The sequence below is a fragment of the Lygodium microphyllum genome, chromosome 27 (assembly GCF_053477565.2).
Source record: "Lygodium microphyllum isolate KBCC chromosome 27, Lygodium_microphyllum_v1.1.10, whole genome shotgun sequence".
Taxonomy (NCBI): domain Eukaryota; kingdom Viridiplantae; phylum Streptophyta; class Polypodiopsida; order Schizaeales; family Lygodiaceae; genus Lygodium; species Lygodium microphyllum.
In genome coordinates, this window is record NC_141161.1 from 83,538,278 (window position 1) to 83,558,420 (window position 20,143).

The 20,143-nt window shown below is 39.3% G+C and overlaps 1 protein-coding gene across 4 annotated transcripts in view; it reads left to right on the forward strand.

Annotated features, from left to right (window-relative positions):
- Positions 1-20,143, forward strand: part of NUA (nuclear pore anchor) — a 101,228-nt gene that overhangs the window by 57,277 nt on the left and 23,808 nt on the right. For all 4 annotated transcript variants that reach the window (XM_087669327.1, XM_087669329.1, XM_087669328.1 and 1 more), the window contains 5 exons: positions 5,546-5,648; positions 5,733-5,867; positions 19,367-19,465; positions 19,552-19,593; positions 19,675-19,728. In XM_087669327.1, the coding sequence (XP_087525453.1) occupies positions 5,546-5,648; positions 5,733-5,867; positions 19,367-19,465; positions 19,552-19,593; positions 19,675-19,728 (433 nt within the window). The remainder of the gene's footprint in view (positions 1-5,545; positions 5,649-5,732; positions 5,868-19,366; positions 19,466-19,551; positions 19,594-19,674; positions 19,729-20,143) is intronic.

The window sequence follows — 20,143 nt, forward strand, 5'->3', positions numbered from 1 at the left end:
TGCATATAATGTGGAAGTCCCTGCTTGCTTAATGCATTAAATGGTGAAGGGAATGCTTAAACTCATTTTGACAATTGCTCGTTGACAGTACATGTAGCCAGAGAACTTGGGAATTCAGTCCCATGTATTTGCTATTTGGTGTTTTATTGGATTCTATCTCAATGCAATTGGGGTAGATTGCTATGTTTTCAAGAGGAGAGGATGTGCCCAAATGTGAAAGAACTTAAATTTTAACAATTACGCATCAATATTTTGAGTGTGTTGGCAATATATAAAGTGAGAGCACTTGATTGTTCAGTCCTATTCGCTATTTGGGGTCTTACCGGATTCTATCTCAATGCAATCAGGCTAGATTGCTAAGTTTTCAAGAGGACAATGTGAACCCAAATGTGAAAGAACTTAAATTTCTCGTGACATGTAAATTTTTTTTATTAAAAATGTGAAATCTTGGACCCTGAGTTCTTGAGCCCGGTGCCTTGGAGCATGATAAGTGGCTACTAGAAGGTATTAACAGGTCTTCGGCTAAAAGTTGGAACCAAAGGAACTGTGGAAAGCTGTGTAACTCAATAATAGAGTGAAAGCAACTTGGTAAAAGTTCCTTTTTCATATTTTAAGGCAAATTAAAAACATAATTGAAGTAAGACAATGTTCTACCACATTGATCATAAAAGTCTCAAAATTAAAAAACTGTCAGCATACAACACATGTACGAAATTTGAAAGATCTCCAAGTAACCTCTAGATATTTGAGTATGTGTGTATTAGGAAGTATATTCACAACCTCTCTCTTGAGCTTCAGACAATACTCCAGATTTGTGATTTGCTGAATTTGTTTGAGCTTTGATCAAAGTCCACTCTAAATGAAAGCATCAAGGCAAAGGTATAAGTAAGGTGATTTTGACAAGTCATTTTTCTCCATCCATTTGGCACCAAGTTGTGGATAGTTTTCAAGCTTCACTGAATAGCGACAGTAAATTTCTAACCTTGAACTTGCTTTTTTGAAATGCCAAGATCAGTTCGGGAACCAAGATCTCGTTGATTTCCTCAATCTCTAGCTGCGTTGCATCAAGTGATATCCTCCAATACATCATGACGGAAAGGCCGAGAAGACTCACATGAAAAGCATTATGAATTTCCCAATGATTAGGTTGCTTGGACGTGTAAGCAACCTCATTGATAATCCATAACACTAGATTTTCATAATACGCTCATGTTGAGTTTAGGACAAATATGCTCTTTACCTTTTATTTTTCTTAGTCTAGCCTTCTCAAAGTGTAACAAACCCAATCACTCTCTCTTAAGCTTTGTGGTGACTCTTAGCTACTTTTTATTTCACTTGAGTCTTTGAAGAGGTAATTTCACTTCTATCGATAATATTAGTCAATCTCAAAGATCTTATCTTTTGTGTGAATTTCTCCCCATAGTCATTTGAGGTTGTCAATTTTGTTTGTAGCTTGGCCTAGCCTTTCTTCTCACCCCACGATTGTCCATGATTTCTCAAGATCACTTGTCCATGGTTAACCCGTAGCATCAGTGTCAACCCCATGATCTCTATAGTTTGACTACTCTCATCTCAGCCAGTTCTATGACCACATATACTTTTGAATTTTAGGTCAAAATTTGGTAGTTTTTAAATGCCATCCCGGTTTGTGTTCTTGTCACATCCCTGTTCCTTGGTACTTGTCATTGTGCCACAAACAACTTGAAAGTGGAGTGTCAATAAAAAGTCGGCTTGCCGCATATGCTTCTTAGACAACTGTCGGAGTAAGAAGATTTGTAGAGTTTGATGAATTATGTGCACTACAAAATCAATGCTAGGCAGACAATGTTTCCGAGTAGAAAGAGCATGAATTACAGCAAGCAACACTTTTGAAAAAAACGTGCAAACTTTTCTCTCTAGCTTATGATATCATACTTACGTGCAAAATTTTCTCTCTAGCTTATGATATCATACTTCTGTAGGCTACAACCTTGTCCTTTGTGTCTTCGTGTTTCCCTTTAATGCTATCGATATCATCATTCATGATAGACGATTTCTAGTGCATTTTGGGATTCATCTGTGAAGATATGTGTGGATTCGCACTAGGAAACATAGAAAGTACGACCATGACTGAAAACACAAAGACTCAGGGAATGATGTGCAAAACTCAAGCCCTAAAACCAAAATGCAAAGCTTAAAACACACAAACACAAACAGAGAAGAGAGAGAACTCTGAAGTGAATGAATGGATGCTGTAAATGAAGGAAAGAATGTACAAGATGCTCAAGGGTAGAGCTCTCCAACAGCGAGTGGCTTTTGTGGGAGTGAGAAGGCTGAGGGTGGTGTCGATGTGTATCGTCCATTGGAGACAGATCGCGAGTGTAGTAACCACCGGTCCGCGGAGATTGATGCAGAAAGGTACTCAAAACACAAAAACAACTTGATGAAGGTGATGGCAGCTGATCACATGCAACAGTGGGAGGCCAGGCAACAATGTACACCATGTGGTAGTAGTGACTGGGGCTTGGACAGCTAGTGGAAGATGGCTGATGGTTAAAGTTTGCACGTGGGAGTGAGAAACTTGCACACAAGGATGGGCCTGAATAGTGGGCAGAATGTCTATTTCTAGATGTAGAAGGATCCTCTCAAATTAGGGTTTTGCATGTGGGACATAGAAAGTCTCTAGAACCACTCCCTATTTAATGAAACTTTTGGTAATTTACTATTTTGGGGCTGTTTTAAAGAGCTAATCAATGTAATGAATTTTTAGCTCAACGCCATCTTGGTAAGACACACTTTCAAAGCTGTTCTTGATGTTTTTGACACCTCTCTTAGCTTACCTTTGCCTCGATCCTTGATGCGCAAAGGTTTGAGGCTCCATTGTGTCATGTTTCATTTCTATAGAAACTCTTTCTTCATCGAGCATTCATCAAATTCTATTTATCATGCATTGTTTAATTTTTGTTTCTGTTTGTTTTCCCTAGTACGTTTTTACATGCTATTAGATTCGGGTGCTCTTCATTGACACTTGAGCCTTGATTGAGAAGGCTTGGCAGTCAATAGCGCATAGAAAAATGCTTTTAAAGATGTCTCATCGATTCTGAAAGCACTCTCTCAAAGCATCCAATATGTGAATCTGATTTTGCATAGCACAAGTGTGGCTGAAGTTTTTTGGAGTTTCCTGTCTGATTTGCATAGCACAAGTGTGGCTGGGATTTAAGCTGACTGCTGAAGCGAAGTGGCTTACTGAAAGGCTTTGTGAGTTGGACGGATGCTACGTGCACATATTTATAGGATTAGGATAAGATTCATGGTAAATGTTGAATTTTATATTTTTTCCCAAAATATTTTTACCTTTCTTTTGAGAGAGAGAGAGAGAGAGAGAGAGAGAGAGAGAGAGAGAGAGAGTTTTACGAAAAAAAAAAAGAGAGAGAGAGATTCTCTTTTGCAGCTCGTGTGGTAGGTCTAAGGTGCCATGTGAGAGATTTATAGGTTGACTCACTGCTGTAGTTGTTTATTGCAACTGAATAGATTTTAGAAATGATTTTTTTCTACAGCTGTGTGGTAGGTGCGACTTGAGAGAGAGAGAGAGAGAGAGAGAGAGAGAGAGAGAGAGAGAGAGAGCCAGTATTTTTCTTTTTCTACCATATCATTGAGAGAGAGTTTCTATTCTTTGTTGACAAATTCCTTGAGGGTAGTGGTTTATTGCAACTTAATAGATTTTAGAAGTGATTTTCTGCTACCAGCTGTGTTGTAGGTGCGACTTGGGTGAGAAAGAAATAGGAGGAGAGAGAGAGCCTGGTGATTGTTGTTTTCCTACCACATCATTGAGAGAGAGATTTGATTCTTTGTCGAAAAATTCCTTGAGCAATTATTTTGGTTGAGTGAGAGATTATGATTTGTGTGAGAGCTAGGTATTCGTGGGATAGGTCATGGGCATGGCACAGTGGTAGTCTGTGTGGCGCAATGGACTGGAGGCAATTATTACTTTCTTCAACGTAGAGAATAACCAAATGTTATGGTTCATTTAAGGTAATGAAACGGTTTGTTAAAAAGGCTTTTAAAGAAATGTTTTTTAAGAAAATGTTTTTAAGCCATCTAATACCATTTTAAAAAGATTTTGCAACAAATGTTATACCTTGGGATTTTTTGACCCAAAACGCAGCCTAAAACATTTCGGGACTTTCTTGAAATGCTACATGGCACTAAAACATTTGATCAGAAATGTTTCATCTACCAAAACACGTTTCAACCTTTTCTCCTCTCGTTTTGACAATTGAGGCCTAGTTTGGGCTCATTTCACCTAACTATGGTTCAAGTATGTATGACACTGGAAGAGATGTCATTCCCGTTCCTATGTGCCACTATTTGGATATCCTGCAAGGTTAGGTCAAGCTTGTTTTCTCTTGATCTGCTACACATTTCTACTCTAACCATCTTACATCTTAAGCTTGCCTATCTATTGGTAGTAGGATTTCTCTTCATGATTTCACTTAAAGCATCTTGATTAAAGTTAATGTGTATGCGTGACCTAAGGTCTTTTGAAGGTTATGCTTGTTAGCTCTCATGTAGATATGTATGCTTGATTTGCATTTTGTAGGTACTTGTTAGCTCTCATGTAGATATGTATGCTTGATTTGCATTTTGTAGGTACTTGTTAGCTCTGATGTAGATGTGTATGCTTGATTTGCATTTTAGTTTTCTACAAATGTTGTAGAGAGCCACCAGTTTTGGCAAAGTTGGAGACTTGGATAGTTTGGTACTCACATAGCACCTTCTTTCTTTGTTGAGCTTCATCCCCTTTTCCTCCTTTGAGAGTGTGGTAATAACTTAATTAATCAATAATTATAGCAAGTGAATAAAGGCATAAACTGAAATGCACTCTTTAATCCCCTAGTGTCACCACTAACACTGATGCCTAATAAAATGTTCTAGGGCAACTATAACTTGTTACAAAATTTGCCTTTGGCACCAATTGATATCTTAGGAATCTGAAAAAATACCACGAAACAAGCACCATAACAAAAACAACAAAAAGGAAAGCTCCGCTTCCCTTCCTTCTTCCTCTTCTTAGACCGATATTTTTAAACTTCATGTGATACCTGTAGACCGGCATATTTTCACTTCTCCCATGTCTCTGCTTTGTTAAACAATTGTTGGTGGTAAGTTTTTTTCGAATAGCAGTAAAGGGTGTGGATGTTCATACACAGAGTACAAGGGTGTGGATATGATAATGTGAGAAAGCAGGGTCAAACTGATAATTTCATGCTTATTCTTGTAGGCATATCTGGAAACGAACTTAGTATCTGTATCTCATCTGCTTGTTGTTGTATCTTGCTAATGGGACATGATAATGGGTTTTATGGCACATCCTTTGATACTCTGTAAGGGTTGAGTCAAGTTAAATGTATAAGCGTTTGGCTCTTATTATGTGGGTAGGATTTCTGTTTCATAAGTGCAAAGGAGATAATTAATTTGGAGAAAGTTACATGTAAATCATGATAATGTTCTGTATCAGTAACCATGTTATATCTGTTTAGAAGTTTAAGTAATGGCATTGCTTCAGGAAAGAGGTCACAGGTGCACGATCTGAGAGAGATCGTCTGATTGTGGAAGCTGCATTTGCTAGAGAGCAGTTGCAAAGAGTAATAAAAGATTCTGAACATCAGGTTGAGCTTGCTTGTATTGGATCTTAAGTAAAATGGAAGCTCATTGGCTTGATTGACTAATATTATTAGTTCCTTCCTGTCTAGAGGAAAGAAATGGATGCAGCTCTTGGTAGGAATGTGGAGTTCTCACAGATGATTACAGAATACCAGCAGCGCTTGCGAGAAAATGCTGACCGTGTCCGTACTGTTGAGGAGAATTCTCGAAGGCTATCTGTTCAGGTACTGGAAAATTCGTTATTTGATTATGATGCACAGAGGGTATAGAGTGGATTTAATAGATTCATCTAGTTGTTGAGAATCAGCATGTTTCTGCATACTAATGAGCGATATGTATCATTGTTCATGACATGTAATTTGGAAAGGATTTTGTTCTGAGACATTGATAGTCAGTTTTTGGAATAAGTTAAATGTATTGAATATATGAACTACCCCATTATCCATGTCTATCTGTGACTTATGTACAGGGCCCTGATATAGGCTCTATTTGTTGAGAATCAGCATGTTTCTGCATAATAATGAGCGATATGCATCATATGATCAAAAGGAACTTGTTCTCTGAGACATTGAAAGTCAGTTATAGGAATAAGTTAAATGTATTGAATATGTGAACTACCCCATTATCCATGTCTATCTGTAACTTTTGTACAGGGCCCTGATATAGGCTTTTTGAGAATGATCGTTATCCAAGATGATGCTGACGTATACTTTCTTCTTAATGGGATATCACATGGAAACTGCTCTTATCTTATTGATGTATATGGAACTTTGAAGAGCATCCCAATTAGAAAGCAGAGCATTCACCTTTGCTGATTGTTGAAGTTTTCTTTATGATAATACCTGCTACTTATTTGGGAGGAGGTAATGCGGTTACCTCATGGAATGCATTAATAAATAGTTTATTTCCTATAGGTAGTCTCGTAATGATGACCCACCGTAGCAAGACATCGATGCTGTGGGATGCTTGATGTGCACAAATCCCATGGCAATAGATCTCTATGTCCCATGCCCCATGCAACCATGTGTCTAGATGCATGACTCATCCAAATAGCTAATATGAATATTGTTGCCAAAAGTCTTCTTGTAATGACCAAGAATGTAGATATGATAATGAACTTGATTAAAAAGCGGTGCTAATAGTGGCATGTAGCGATAAATCTTATCAACCAAGCCAAAAATTAGGTATGATCTTACTTGTATGTGTATGTATGTATATATGTTTGTATGTATCCATACATGCATGTATATGTGTGTAAAGTACATATGTGGGATGTATGTATATATGTAGTGCATGTATCTATGTATGTATTGTGTGTGTGTATGTGTGTGTGCATGCATGCGTGCGTATGTGTGTGGACACGCGTGTGTGTATCAATATACAAGATTACAAGTATGTGAATAGTTCTTGTGCACAAAATGTACTATTGACTGTGGTATAGTAACACAACCTAGCAATTCATTATCCTAAAATCAAAACTATCAATGGCCACCATTCTAAGCATGACCAAATACATGTATAGTATATGTGTAGTCAGATTATATTAGATTTTATAAGAGGGTATTCTAAGCATGTGCATGTGTCCAGATTATATTAGAGATTTGCTGCTATGGATGCAGTGTTAGAGTATTGTCACATTCCTATTTTGATTTGGGATGCAAGTTTATTTTTCTATAGTATGCTTGCAGCAAAGCAAAAAAATGGATTTACTGTGAAAACCTAGAGTGTCAATCAATCATTCCATGTCCATTGTCATCATTGATTTTATAGATATCTCACCAACCTAAAATAGAGCACTCGCTCTGAAACGTGTTTCTTTGAGTTCAAAGCTTATGAAATGTTTCTTGAAGTAAAAAACATTTATGAGAATAAAAATTGTTTTTTTAAAAAGGTGGTGTGGGGTTATGAACCAAAAAATATCACTTTTTGGACAAAAATTGTTGGGCAACGTTAAACATGAGGATGAGGATGAGGAATGGCTCATGGGGGCTTAAGATTTTGAATGGGAGATTGAAAGGCTCAACTTTTTGAGATTTTGTTTAGTTATTGAACTCTATCAATCTACTATCTATTCTTGTCTTGAGAGTGGATTATTATATGACTTTAGTCTCATTTATGAGCTATTTATGATATATTATGATTCATTATGGATTTTGATATTTTATTCATTTGTTTTGGAATGAGAATCATGATGTTGTAGCTTGACTTAGTCCATATTATACATGGGCTATTTGTATGTTTATTTCACTTTTCTTTATGTGATATATACCAGTCATAATGTTTCATGTTTGAACCGTAGGATAGCTTGTCCAAAGACTAACTTTGACGTAAGTCAATAATGGATCATAGATGTATGAGGATATGCTAGGGTTTGCACTAAGGAAACACAACATGTACGATCAAGACTAAAACACAAAGACTCGGGCAGAGACAAGAAAAACTCAAACCCTAAATGCAAAATGAAAAACGTAAAACCTAGCAGATGGAGACCTCCAAACAGCAAGGCGATGGTTGAAAACAGGTCGCCTAGGATTGGATAGTTATATGCTGCAGTTGGTGATGTTGGACAGTAGATGGTAGGTGGTTGATGGCTGAAATCTGCAAGGTAGAGTGAGAAACTTGCACAAAAGGATGAGCTTGAATGGTGGGCAGCTTGTTTATTTATAGATGTTGAAGGGTGCCTCAAAAATTAGGGTTTGGGGGACCACTAAAACTCTCTTGAATTGCGCAAGAAATTTACGTGTCTCATTAATTAGGCGTATTTTGGGGCTGTTTAAAAAGCTAATTAGTTGTAAAGCGTGTTTTAGGTCAATACTCCCTCTTAGGCCCCAAACAGAGCCTTAAAAGGAAAGGACGGCAATGTTTACCCCAAGGTGTTCCACCCCAAAGCAACCAAGGCATTAGACAAAGGGTGTATGTTGGTTGCCCAGTGGCCTACCAAGACTACAGAGGCAATAGTTATCTTACCAAGGGAGTCCAAGTAGTTACGTTAGAGAGGATAGAGAATCAAATAGAGGTTGCTCGTTAGTTGCCCAACGGCCTACTAAGCTCTACAAAGGCAAATGAAACCATATTATTTTATTTTATTTTATTTTTAGGGGTTGCGGCCGATTAAGTAACAATGACCTAGACAATGGAAGTAGGGATGGTATATCCAACATATCACAAAACAATATAAGCTTACCTATCCACTCGAAGATTGTGATGACAATGAAAAGATGATGGAGTATCATGTGAGGAAGGATGGTTGTCTAATCCGTCGGTGGAAATAGCTTAGTTTCGTCTAGTGATGCTCCCATAGAGACAAGAATGCCTGTTCCGGCACATAGGAACAAATTAATGCGTTCTGAGAGGTCTGAGCCCAGGAAACGTTGGCGGAATGTTCCAGTCCGTTGCTTGACCCATTCCCTGCCATTTCGGGCCATTCCGTAGTCGTTCCATGACCGTTCCTTGTTTGGAACGGCCGTTCCAGCAGTGGATTTTTTAAAAAGGAAATTTGCAATCTGTTTCAGCCGGTGTGACTCCGTTCCCCATTGCCCTCGTTGCCCCCCGACTGTTCCACCTCTATCGCTCTCCCGCCTTGTACACTTCCTTGCTCGCTGCTCCCCTCTCCCGTCTCGTTGCTCCCGCTACTCCTGCCTCGCTGCTCTCGTTGCTCCCGCCTGCTCTCCCTTGCCCCGACTGCCTACTCCCACGTGCTCCCAGGACCCGCCTACCTCTCCCGCCTGCCTAGCACGTCTCTCTTGCCTGGCTTGGCTCCTGCCCGCGATCAGGTGAGGTTTCGAGGATCATTATCTTGATTCTCCCCCAAATTTTGGGCACTTTGGATGAGACTTCAGTTGTTGGTAGTTGCCCCAAAATTTGGGCTTTTCTCAAGGATTGGAATTCGGGACCTAAATTTGGCTGCAATGTCCCCAAATTTGGGGCATTGGGATCCATCATCCGGGATCTAAAAGAGCCCCCAAATTTGGGGCATTTTAAATCAGTCATTGCTCCAAATTTGTGAGCTGAAAATGCGCCAAATTTTGGGGCATTTTCAGCAAGGAAATTGAGGTTGGAATGCCCCAAATTTGTGGCATTTTGAATCAGTCATTGCCCCAAATTTGGGAGCTGAAAATACGCCAAATTTTGGGGCATTTTCAGCAAGGGAATGAAGGCTAGAATGCCCCATATTTGTGGCATTTTCATTAAAAGCAATGCAGGCTGAAGTAGCACCAAAGTTCTGGCATTTTTAGCAAACATTCAACATATGCATGTTGAAATTTTGGCTGCAAATGTTTCCAATTTCATTGAACTTTACTGATTATTTGTCACTTTTATATAGATGGCAGCATTGATATCTATGGGATCTTCATCATCGTCAGTAGGTACTTCGTCAACAACTGGACGAAGTCGAAGCACTACTTAGTCATGGTGGGATGAGGTAGATGCAGGGGTGCCATTGAGAGGTGGAGGGGCGCGCCCATGGAAATGCAAACTTTGCTCTTATGCTCGCACTAGTGAGGCTGATAAAGTGAGAGCCCATCTTCTACACGAGGAGGGGAAAGAGGTGCATTTTTGCACCAATGTATCAATTGAAAAAAGATAGGAGTTACTTGACCGCATAGCCACTTCTATGGGGAATTCACATGCCAGGAGGACTCCAAAAATAGCAATGGATCCAACAACATGGACTCCAAGGCCAGCAGGGCATGGTGCTTTATGTACAAGACCACGAGGATTAGTGGCTATGCAACCTTCTCGTGGGCCATCCGTGGTAGCAGGTCATGGCGTTAGACGGATTTCATTGCACACTTCATGGGAACCAAAGAAAAAAGAGGAAATAGATGCAGCAGTGGCATGCTTTTTTTACCATGACCATATTGCATTCAAATCAGCCAGGTCACCTTATTTTTTAAATATAGTGACAAAGATTGCAGAGTATGGATCCACATATAAGCCCCCTTCATCAGAAACTATTAGGACTACATTGCTTTAGAAGGAGAAAGCAGCCATAGAGATTGCAACATCAAATATTCGCAATCAATGGGCAAGAAATGGAGTGACATTGATAGCAAATGGATGGAGTGACACACGCCATAGATTATTAGATTAATTTTCAATATCTAAGGATAAAAAATTAATATTTAATTATGGATAATACTGGAAAAACCATTTGGAAAGGTTGCCACTTGTAAAAAATCCCCATGCAAGACTGAAGAACGTCTTTAGAGACTGGAGAGGAATTTTTAGTGGATTCAGTCTGCAAGAGAGAGAGAGGAGATGTTGCTGGTTTGATTTGCAGCCATTGGAGGACCTTCTGTGGCAGCTAGAGGCAAGAGAAGAACAATCAACAATAGATGATAGCATCTACAGGCTGTGGAGATAGGGCAACCATAGTAAATGACTGATTTTCTTTAGTTCTTTGTATCTACAGGCTGTTGAGACAGGGCACCAGCAATAAATGACAAATTTTCTTCAGTTCTTTGTGAAGAAATTCTGAATTTTCTCTCTCTTCAACATTTTCTCTTATCTCCCAACCTTTCTACAGCCTTGTTGTGAAGGTTACAGCATTGAGATCGTTACAGGTTGAGAAATTTCAGATTTTTCTCATGTAAACCCTAATTTACAATAAAAACTAGGGTTTTGCAGCAGCCTCGGGAAGCGTGCCAAAAATTGAAAGCTCCAAGACTTGGATTCGACAGGGTTGAAGTTGTTTTTAGGCTATTCAAGTGGAGGGACTGGCAAATCATTGAATTTGGGGCATTTTCCATCTCCATCAAAGCAGGTGAAGGCCAATTGATTGCCCGAATTAAGGGGCAAATCAGATTGAAGACTTGTGGTCATTTTGGATAGCAAGGGGAGTTGGAAGACCGAAAGGGATTGGGAGAATCCCATTGTACATCAACTTCTTCTTCAATTAAGTTAAATAAATACCGAAAGGGGCGCCAGTTTTGGGGCCAACCGGGTGTTCAATGTCCAAGATTATATGGTAAAGTGTGCATCTCAGTTTTGTGAATTTGTTAATTGTTGTAAATAGTGCTTAATCAGGTTATTTACCACCCTATCCGAGGAGGAAGGTTGGTTACAGTAGCTGAATAATTTCCATTCTATTGATGCTATTGAGCTCCTCTCCACTCACCTCTAAGAAAGGGGAATCCAAGCTATACTCTAGGGGTGGAAGGTGATCCATATGTAGCCCATGTAGCGACAACAATGTGCTTGTTTGAGCAAACTGGAACTTGGTGTCACCTTGTATTGTTAGCTACCTAGATAACTCTAGACAAAGTCTAGAGTATCTCTATCTTGGGAGGCTCCAAAGTGCGTGCATAAAGATCACGGTTTGGAGAAGGGCCTCAGTCACGATAGGTCGTGCTCCCATCTTTGCCTTGACTATCTTATGTGGCATTGAGGGCTTACTTCTGATTATCTAAGGGACCATCACTACTAGTGGGGGATCTTGCTGGCTGCCATAACGTTCAGAAGGCTTCAGCTAACGAGATGTACTATTTCATGGTTAAGGATTATCGTCGGCTGATCACCAAAGCCAATGCAACTTGGGTCATGCATTAATCTAAGATATGGTGGAAAATGATCGTGATGGAAGAATGATTGAGCAAGACATTGTTTAAATGCAAGGCCCAGTCAAATATTTTAATATTAGACACATATGAAGGGGTAATACCATTTGTAAATTGAACCTTTGCATCAAAAACACTTAATTTTCTCAATCGTATAGAGTATATATGTAACATCAGAAGAGTTTTTACGAGCATAGTTACCGTTGCTTCCATAGTTGCTGATGATGTACGTGTGGCTCCAAATAGTGTCCTTCAAATGGCTATAACTTGGTGGAAATAGAGAAAACTAGTGGCAAAGGGGCGAAAAACCAGCTCTAATGAGTATGGACATTGAAGGATGAAGAGAGGAGCTTGCTAGAAACAGAGGTAGGCAGCTTCAAATCTGAGGGAAAAGAAGAAAAAAGATTAGGGAGCTAAAGGAGCAGGGATTTAGAGTGTTGGGGCTGTAGACAACAATAGATCTGCAGTAGGAGGTAAAAGAGGTTGAAGAGCTGATGACAACACATGGAAACAGCACCACAGCCTGGAAAGTGAATACGCGGCCCGAAACATGACTTTATCCAGGTTGGCTTGATATGGCTGTCCTTCAACACATTTCGGGACCAAAATGTTTTGGTCTATTTCACCCTTTAGTTTTGGACCGATGAAACGACGTTTCAGGCAACTATGCTTGGAAATGCACATTTCACCACTCAATCTTGGACAACAAACACCCAATTGGCCCCAACAACTAGTGCCCCTTGAGATATTTTTTAAATCTTGTATTGCTATAAATGGTTGTCATAAATGACCCGTACTTCTTGTGCTTAAGTTGCCCGTTCATTGTAGAACAGTTAGGGCTTAATTTGGGTCTTCAATCTTTTGCATGCATGCTGCAATAATTTGAGAAAGGGAATCCCCTTGGATCAGTTGCAAATTAATGCCTTCAGTTGTTATACAGTGTTCTTGCATCTTCAATAATTGGGCATAGATCTTGGGGTGGCTGTGAAACACTAATTTCTGCTGTTAATTAGGGTTTCAGCAGCAGTTGAAGATGACAAGCTGGAAATGGCTGAGAAATGTTGAGGGGTTGATGGTAAATGATACAGAAAATTATAGAGAGAGATATTTCCTGATTCTATCTTACCAAAGAGTGTGTGTGCCAGCTGCTGCCCTGGTTCGAGACAGCGGAAATGCTGTTGCTTACCGATCTATGGGCACTGAATGGCTGTTGCCTACCCCAAACTGAAGTCGCATGATGGTGATCACCTCCTAGGAGCACTTGCCCACTGTAGAAGCTCCTTTGGTTGGTTGGGAATACACACATATATGTATCAGTTGGCTTAAATCATCCTTAGCCAGTTCCCAAACAGTCCTTTTTCAATTGCATGGGTAAATTTGATAAGTGGCAGCCCTCTAATTGCATTTTCCAGCATTAATCATTTAATTTTCAGAATTTACTTTTTTGAAAATTTATTAATTGTCTAGTTGAACTTGCCCAATAGCTGGCTGATGTGGTCACCCCCCTAAGACATGTCTCAACATTAATTGGCCATTGGACATTGAATGGCCCAATTAATGGCTTAGGCCGAAATTGACACCAAGTACCTGCGAAGATATAATAGGTTTTGCATCGAGGAAACACAATATGTACCAATGCGACTAAAACACAATAACTACAATAGTAATGCAATAAATGCAAACCCTAAACGTAATACACAAAATACAAAACACAAAAACTCAACACAAACATAAACAAAGAAGGAAGAGAACTATGAAGTAAATGAATGAATGCTATTAATGAATGAGACGATGTACCTAATGCTCAAGGGAAGAGCTCTCCAACGGCCAATGGCTCTTGTGAGAGGAGGCTGAGGGAGGTGTTGATGTGTATTGTTGACCCTAGGCGGATCGTAAGTGTAGAAACCACTTGTTAGAGTAGAGGTTGATGAAGAAAAGTGTTGAAAACACAAAATGACTTGTTAAAGATAACGACAACCGATCACTAGCAATAGTGGGAGAGTGGGCGACAACGTAGATCACATATCAATAGTCATTGGGTGTTGGACAACTAGTGCAAGATAAGGATGGGGTTGAATGGTGGGCAGCCTATCTATTTATAGATAGAGAAGGATCCTCCCAAATTAGGCTTTTGCATGTGGAATACAAAAACTCTCTAGCACTGCTATGCTAAATGCAACTTTTGGTTATTTACATGTTTTGGGGTTTGTTTAAAGACCTAACCAGTATATAATGTATTTTTAGCTTAACATTCCCTTTGAGGCCCAAATTTAGAATCTAGAAGGGATTGGAAGAAAAGCTCAGGCCCATTTTTTTAAAAATAACGTGTTCCATCCCAAAGTAGCCAGGGCATTGGATATAGGGTGCACATGGGTTGTCAAGTGGACAACCAAGACTAGAGAGGCGATCGTTATCTTACCAAGGGAGTCTAAGTGAGCACCTAGAGAGGTGAAGGCATTGGATAAAGGGCGCTCGTGAGTTGCCAAGTGGCCTACTAGGACTTGCAAATGGTTGATGAAACCACATTGAACCCTTTTTTTGGGGGGAAGAATAGAGATACTTTGCGGCCTTTTAAGTAGCTTTGCCCGTGGGAGAATGAAAAGTGATGATTAGATCCAACACATTACAGAACAACAAGCTAACCTAACTACTCGAGGGTGTTGATGATGAGGGAAATGGTGATGAAGTATAGTGAGGTGGCTGTAAGGTAGTAAAAAACCGCTAGTGAAGACAACTCAGGATCTGCCCGGAGGTGCTCCCCTCAATGAGATGCATAGAGTAGTGTGCTACATGGTGAGAATGCAAATGCAGTAGGTGCTGTGATAGGGACGTGGAATTTTTGAGATGCTTTGCTAGTGCTAGTAATATTTAATTAATTTAATCATCAGATGTGCAATGCTGTAAGATACATGTGATGCACATGGTGGTTATTTCATCATAGTAGGCATAGGATCACAAGAAAGGAGTGGGTGTTAACGGCAATAGTTGTGACAAGTTATGCAAGCAGGGCTTTGGATGTCAGTTGGTGTCAGTTTTGACCCTAGGATAGTTAGTTGGCCATTAAGTGTTAGTGGTGACACTAGGGACTAGTCATTAATTATTTAATTTATGCGAGTCCAAGGGTCAATTATGGCTAAGGAGCACTTGGGGTTGCAAGTGGCCTAGCTAATTAAATTGTGGATATGCACAACTAATTTTGGGCAAGGTGAGAAGGGTTGAAACTAATTTTCAGAAGTTAGAAATTTTAAAAATTAATTGGGTTAAGAAGGTTGCCACTTGGCCAAAATGTTGAAGCAATGGAGGAGAAGGCTGTTTAGGGATTGTAGAGGCTCATTGAGTGTGTTTCGCTTGTGAGAGAGAAGGAATCAGTCGCTGGTCAGATTTTGGACCAACTGGAGTCCATTGGCAGGAAGCAACATCAATGCGGAGGTGCCAAGGAGTAGGCAAGAGCAGTTTTGTAGTGCCCATGTGATGGCAACAGCAGCACGAGGCTGATGGTTGCATTAAATTGGCCCGAGACAGCATGTGACCACATTTTATGCTGTCCACGTTAGAGCAGGAGGCAGATTTGGTGTCTTTCTAGGAGAAAGCTTTGATTTCTCTCTCTTCTTATCATTCTCTCACCTTTTGCGTATTCTCTTAATGTCTCAGCATTTCTTAGCCAATTGAAGAGTTTCACGGCCAAATTTGGTGGACAATATAGTGAGATTTTTGTTGTAAATCCTAATTCTTTGCAAAAATTATGGTTTAGCATCCACCTCCTTGGGACCCGTGTCAGCAGATCAAGGCATTGTACACCAAAATCAGCATCTGAAATTCAAGTAATCATCAGATATCTCAAATGAGCGAATTGCTTGCTGATTGGTTGTGGCAGCAAGGGGTTTTTGGATTAGTGGAGGAGATCAACAAATCTTAGTTGTACCCCATCCAATAGCTATACAAGTTATAGAAATATCGCAAGGGGTCCCACTTTTGCGACCTACCCATGGTTGCCAAGAAACACGTTTCCTAATGTTAGGAAATGTTGGAAATATCAACTTGTTTCATAAATGTTAGAAATTTTAAATATTCGTCTTTAAAAAATGTTTTGTTTTACTATTTAATGTTTTTTAATTTCGGAAACCAAATGATGATCACATGAGTCGTCTCTTTATTAAGCATTTCTTTTTTGGACTTAAACGTTTTTTAAATCTTAATGTCTGATGGGTCGTTCTTATTATAAGACGTTTAGTTATTTTGCTTAATACGTTTTTTAAAAATATGGTTTTTTAAAGACGTTATTTTTAAAAGACATTTAAAAAAGACGTTTTTAACTTAATAATGTGCAATAGTCAACCACACGAAAAAATTCATACTTTTTTAGACGTTTTTTTAACTTGACGTTTTTAATTTAATAATGTGCAACGATCACTGAGGCTTAAGCTTTTTAAAGGCTTGATGAATCACGATCCAATTACCAATCGTGGAGTGTGGACGATCTAATCGTGGCGAAGAGAAGTTAGGCTTTGGACGAATTGACGATTTTGTTCTTGATGAATCGTGGGAGTTGCAATTGTGTTTGTGATTACAATTTGCCCTGGAGTCCAATCGTGGCTTGCTCCTGCATGTGTTAGTTGTTGGGTATTCTCTTGCAGGTGATAAATGTCAACTTGACTCATGACTGATTACTCTTTTTTCTTCTTGTATTCTTTGCAAGCATCAATAGGGTAACTGCTTTCCATGAACCATAATAGGCTTCAGCCACCACTGAAAGCAATTCGATTTTCAAATTGTGATTGCTACTTGCTCATAGGTGAACCCAATCTATTCAAGGAATCACTCTGAAAACATGTGACACAACTCGCAATTCTCAAAATCTAACAGTGAGAGCCTTATAGATACGATAAGGATTAATGAATTCTTTGTTTTTTATTTTCCTATTCACATTCTTCTTTTGCTATTTTCTCCTTCTTTCCTTTTCTATTGTGGAGTAATGTCACTGCCAATACTTCGAGATATGATCAATGGATTCATTATGATGCCATTTAGAAACATGGATTGGTATTGCTATTTTGACATTGATTGTAGTTTCTATGCTTGAGCAAATCTATAGCATCATGCTTATTTTATATTCATGAAATGTTAAATTTGAACAAAGAATTGTACAATACGGTGTACCATATGTGTATTAGGTAAATTTTTGGTCTATTGATTGTTCAATTAGATTTAGTATACAATATTGAATCATGTTCAAAATATGTTTTGCTATGGTCCATGTGGCTAGAAGTATTTTTATATGTATATAAAATTTCAATAATTTTCATCTTGAAAAAAACCCATTTTTTACGCTTTAGGAAACTTGTATGAAACTTTGGAAACCCTGGTTCATACCTCCCATTTCTGAAGCCCTTGGCAACTATGGGCCAACAGGGTGTCCAATGTCCAAGCATGTTATGGTAAAGTGTACATTTCAGTTTATGTTTATTTGTTAATCGTTGTAGTAAGTGCTTGATTAAGTTTTAGCACCATCTCAAAGAAGGACGACTGGTTTCAGGTGCTATTTGGACAGTGTCCCTTGAGGGAATTGTATACTTGCCGAGCGCCCTTTTATAAAGATGATGATGACAATGATACAATTCAAAGGGGAGGTATAATAGGGAATGGAGGTCGATGTCGAAGACCAATTGTCGAATCTTTTAGAATACCAAGAAAGGGTAGGAACTCCCTTTCAACCCTAAATGTTGAGGTTGAAGGAGGAAGAGGAGCCTAATGTCGATCTTCTTGTGGTGCTGATAACCACGATGATAGATGAGGATCACGATGAAGCACCTCAACTAGAATAGCAAGGCAGAAGTCATGGCTATGATAGCACCAAAAGAGATGCTGCATAATTTGCTCTGGAGGGGAAACCTTCACGCTTGTAGAAGAGCAAATCCCCTAGGAAGATGAAACCATGAAAGGAAGGGTGCACATCCCATGTCTCTAGTCTAGCCCAGTGTGACTACACTCCTACTAGCCAATCCATTGGGGCTACACCTCCCCTTGCTGCCCCATGTGCTCCTTTTTTGCCGTTGGACATGTGGCACATGGCTAGCCTCAAGAACCCATATCTTTCACTATCTGTGAAGGATTAATTGATTGGTCTATTGGTTTCTCTCCCATTGCACTATTTACAGCCATTCAAGGTCTTCTCCTACACCCCACCCTGGGCACAGTTTCTCGCTTGGCATGCGTTTCATTGGCGGAGACTTGCTGATGGAAGAACGCAATAGTGGCCACATCCTTAGTTTTTCCACTTTTACTCATCTCACTATCAACCTTTGTTTTGCAGATTTTGATCTGTCTTGCAAGGTTTTTGAATTTCATGTAGGGCTAAGATCCTTTCCAATTTGAAAAGGCTTATTCTTTCCAATTTTAAAAGGCTCTTTCATGTTAGTCCATTCTTGTATTCTTTTGTGGTTTTTTAGGTGGAAGACCTTGTGGCTTGGTAGGACACCCCTTGTCTACATGGCTCGATCTCCAACAATGTGTGCAAAACTTGCCAGATAGATTTAGTTCCTTTTGTCCGGTCTGAGGAAGGGGTGTCAGCCTTTTTTGAGAGTTACCTTCGCATCGTGTGAGTTCTTGCCATTGATAATACAACCTCCCATAATGCAAAAACTAGCATTGTTATTCTTGTAATGAGCTTGTCATGATGGCCATTCATATGTTTCAAGCATTAGGGAACAACATTCCTTGTGTCTTATTTTTGAAATTATCGAAGTCCCAGATATTAGCAGCTAGTAAGCTGAGAATTTTCTCTAATGTGGTGTAAAAGAGGAGCCTAGTTAGGTGAACTAGTTCAGTAGCAAGTGCTTTTGTTGGTGGATTCTGGGTAGTTGTCTTAACTCTGGATGAGTAATGGTATATGATGATTTGCCTAAACCAGTGGCTCCAGCTTATCAATAAAGCTATAATTCTTCTGGTCTCATGCTGCTCTCACTCACTCTACGTGGCATTGTTGACTTTACTTGTAGAGGTCTCCAAGTTGGTTCAGTTGGTCCATATTAAAATTTTAAGAAGGCCCGGATTTTAATGCTTAACTTTTCCATTGTGATGATGGAGTTTGTTCTTCAAGTGGTCTGTTTTTTCCTTTTAATGACTGTACTGTTTACATGTTTTTTCTTGGTGCTGTTATTGAGTAGGTAATTGTATTGGAAAAGGAGAAGGAACTGATTTCGAATGCCGAAAAGAGAGCCTCACAAGAGCTTTCATCTTTGTCTGATCGCGTGCATCGGCTTCAGGTTTGGATTTGGATAGAGGTTTATGAAGGATAACAATACTTGTTAGTTTGCTGTCTTTGTAGTGTGACTAGAAATATTATGTGCAGGCAACACTTGACAATATTCATACAGTGGAAGAGGCGAAGGAGGTGTAGCTACCTTTCAGTTTATACATATATGTGATGGTCTTTTCAAAGGGCTTTAATGTCTAACTGCTTGTATCTGGGCAGAGTCTAAGGGCTGCAGATAAGAAAAAGTTGGAAGATGAAATAAATCGTATGCAGGTAAACTTAACTGGTATACCACTTGAAAATGTTTGACTGATGCATATTGATGTGATGCCTTTCCATCATTGGGTTCCCCTATCCAGATCACAATGCCTCTTTCAAGTTCTTCAATGTTTTAGAAGATTATTCTAGACGTAGACCTCTTCCCCTGTCATTTCATGCCATCGCCGTTGTGTATGTATGCATCCTTCGTGTGTAAAAGTCTGTATACATGTGACCTGTTACTTACTGCTAAATATGCTATGATTTATGGAGAATTATTTCTTGTTGACTGCCTAATCTAGTTGTTATTTTCAAGAGGATGTCTGGTTGCATATGCATTGGCAGGAATCTCCATTGTCTTAAGTGCTGTATTGACATTCCTAATTGACACAAAGGGAGCATCCTATTCTATAGAGTTCTCTCTAGGTTT